Genomic DNA, 1540 nt, shown 5'->3' with positions numbered 1-1540 from the left:
GACTAGACTGCCCTTGTAGGACTAAAAATTTAGCCAAAATATTAGAAATTATGGATGAGGAGTGACACAACTCAAGGCTACAAGATTCCGACTCTCCCCAGATTGCTCCTGGGGATAATACTAAAGCAGCTGCGTGGTCCGGGGTAAACACTGGGGTTCGTCATCTGGCGCCAAGAAAATTTAGGGCATTGACACACGCAAGAAGTTTAGGAGCAGAGGTTTAATAGGCAGAAGAAAGGGAAAGAAACGGAAAGTAACACAGCGCTCTCTCCAGTGACAGAAAGGGTACTTCCGGGGGGAAAAGGCTGGCTGGCGGTGGATGCACTGGATTTTACAGTCAGGTATCTAATTTACATAAGGCTCACAGACTGATTCCATCAGGTAGGACATTTACACCACATGTGAAGAAGGCTGGCCGCCCCGCACTAATCTCATGCAAAAGAACTTTCCCCTTGGCTGGTGTCATCTTATCTGTTCCTCACTGTACACATGGGTGACAAAGAGAAGAGAAGGTGGAGCTGCCATCTTGAACATGATTGGCACAACTGCTGGCATCTACGTCTGCAGTTCGATTTTACAGGCTGCTCTTTGTTAGAAAGGAAAGTAACTTGGGGCTGCTTTTCATTAAAAGGAAAACCTTACCAAGGACTTCTGTACCCTCACTATCTGCCTAAGCAATTTCTTTTTTTTTTTTTTTTTTTCCTTTCATACTAAGTTTTATTGTATGCTGCTGCCAGTGTATATAAAACAATTACCCTTGTGAAATAGAAATTCATGAAAATTCAGAGAGGTAGATGTTAAGGACTGACAGAAGTAGAAGTTTGTATATTATGTATGGCACAAGTGTTACAGGGATAAGCTTTTGTACAGGCTTCAAATGGAGCTCTCTCGAATATTCACTGGATCATAAGAAGTGGTTTGGGAAACCTTTTAAAGATTCATTTTACTACAAAAAGGAACAGACTTTCTGGGGTCTGAAGGGATTTGTACTTGAAGATACTCCAGTCAGCAGAGGATCATGTTGAGCATTCTGCAGACAGAATTGTTTCAAGTCTGCAGCTGCCTGGGAAACTTTTACGCGGTTGAGCCCGGCCTCCAGCCGGAGCTGTTGAACCACTTTCTTCATAGCGGCGACGCTGGAGGAGCCAGACATGGTGTACTGGAGGGCCGGGCCGATTCGTGGGTCGGTAGGTGGTGGGCCGTGGGTCGACAGGGCCAGACAAGTGAGCTGCGCGCGGCGGAGGCCTAAGCAATTTCTTCTAAACCCCTGTATCAACATCACTATTGTAAAACCTAAGATCAGTACTTATTTTGCAGACACTGCACTTGAGGGATCAGCTGGCACCACCCAGATCGATAAACTGGCTCATCTGATCTTGTGGTCTGCACCCACGAACTGACTCCGCAGAAGGACAGCTTGACTCCCCATGACGTCATCTCTGACCCAACCAATCAGCACTCCTGACTCACTGGCTCCGCCACCCACCAAGTTATCCTTAAAAGCTCTTATCCCCAAATGCTCAGGGAGACTGATTGGAGT

The 1540-nt window shown here is 46.3% G+C and overlaps 1 protein-coding gene across 1 annotated transcript; it reads right to left on the bottom strand.

Annotated features, from left to right (window-relative positions):
- Positions 1-703: 703 nt before the first annotated feature.
- On the bottom strand, positions 704-1240 carry LOC116530138 (guanine nucleotide-binding protein G(I)/G(S)/G(O) subunit gamma-5). Its single transcript, XM_032248128.1, has one exon. It carries the CDS (start codon positions 1151-1153, stop codon positions 947-949), a length of 207 nt encoding a protein of 68 aa, XP_032104019.1. The 5' UTR covers positions 1154-1240; the 3' UTR covers positions 704-946.
- Positions 1241-1540: the final 300 nt, after the last annotated feature.

The sequence above is a fragment of the Sapajus apella genome, unplaced genomic scaffold (genome assembly GCF_009761245.1).
Source record: "Sapajus apella isolate SASKATOON/1434 unplaced genomic scaffold, GSC_monkey_1.0 scaffold65, whole genome shotgun sequence".
Taxonomy (NCBI): domain Eukaryota; kingdom Metazoa; phylum Chordata; class Mammalia; order Primates; family Cebidae; genus Sapajus; species Sapajus apella.
Note: the sequence above shows the minus strand (reverse complement) of the source record. Positions and strands in the feature narration are given on the sequence as shown.

What these genes read in the sequence shown, in the direction of transcription:
- LOC116530138 (XM_032248128.1), bottom strand. Translation starts at nt 1,153, where the DNA reads ATGTCTGGCTCCTCCAGCGTCGCCGCTATGAAGAAAGTGGTTCAACAG.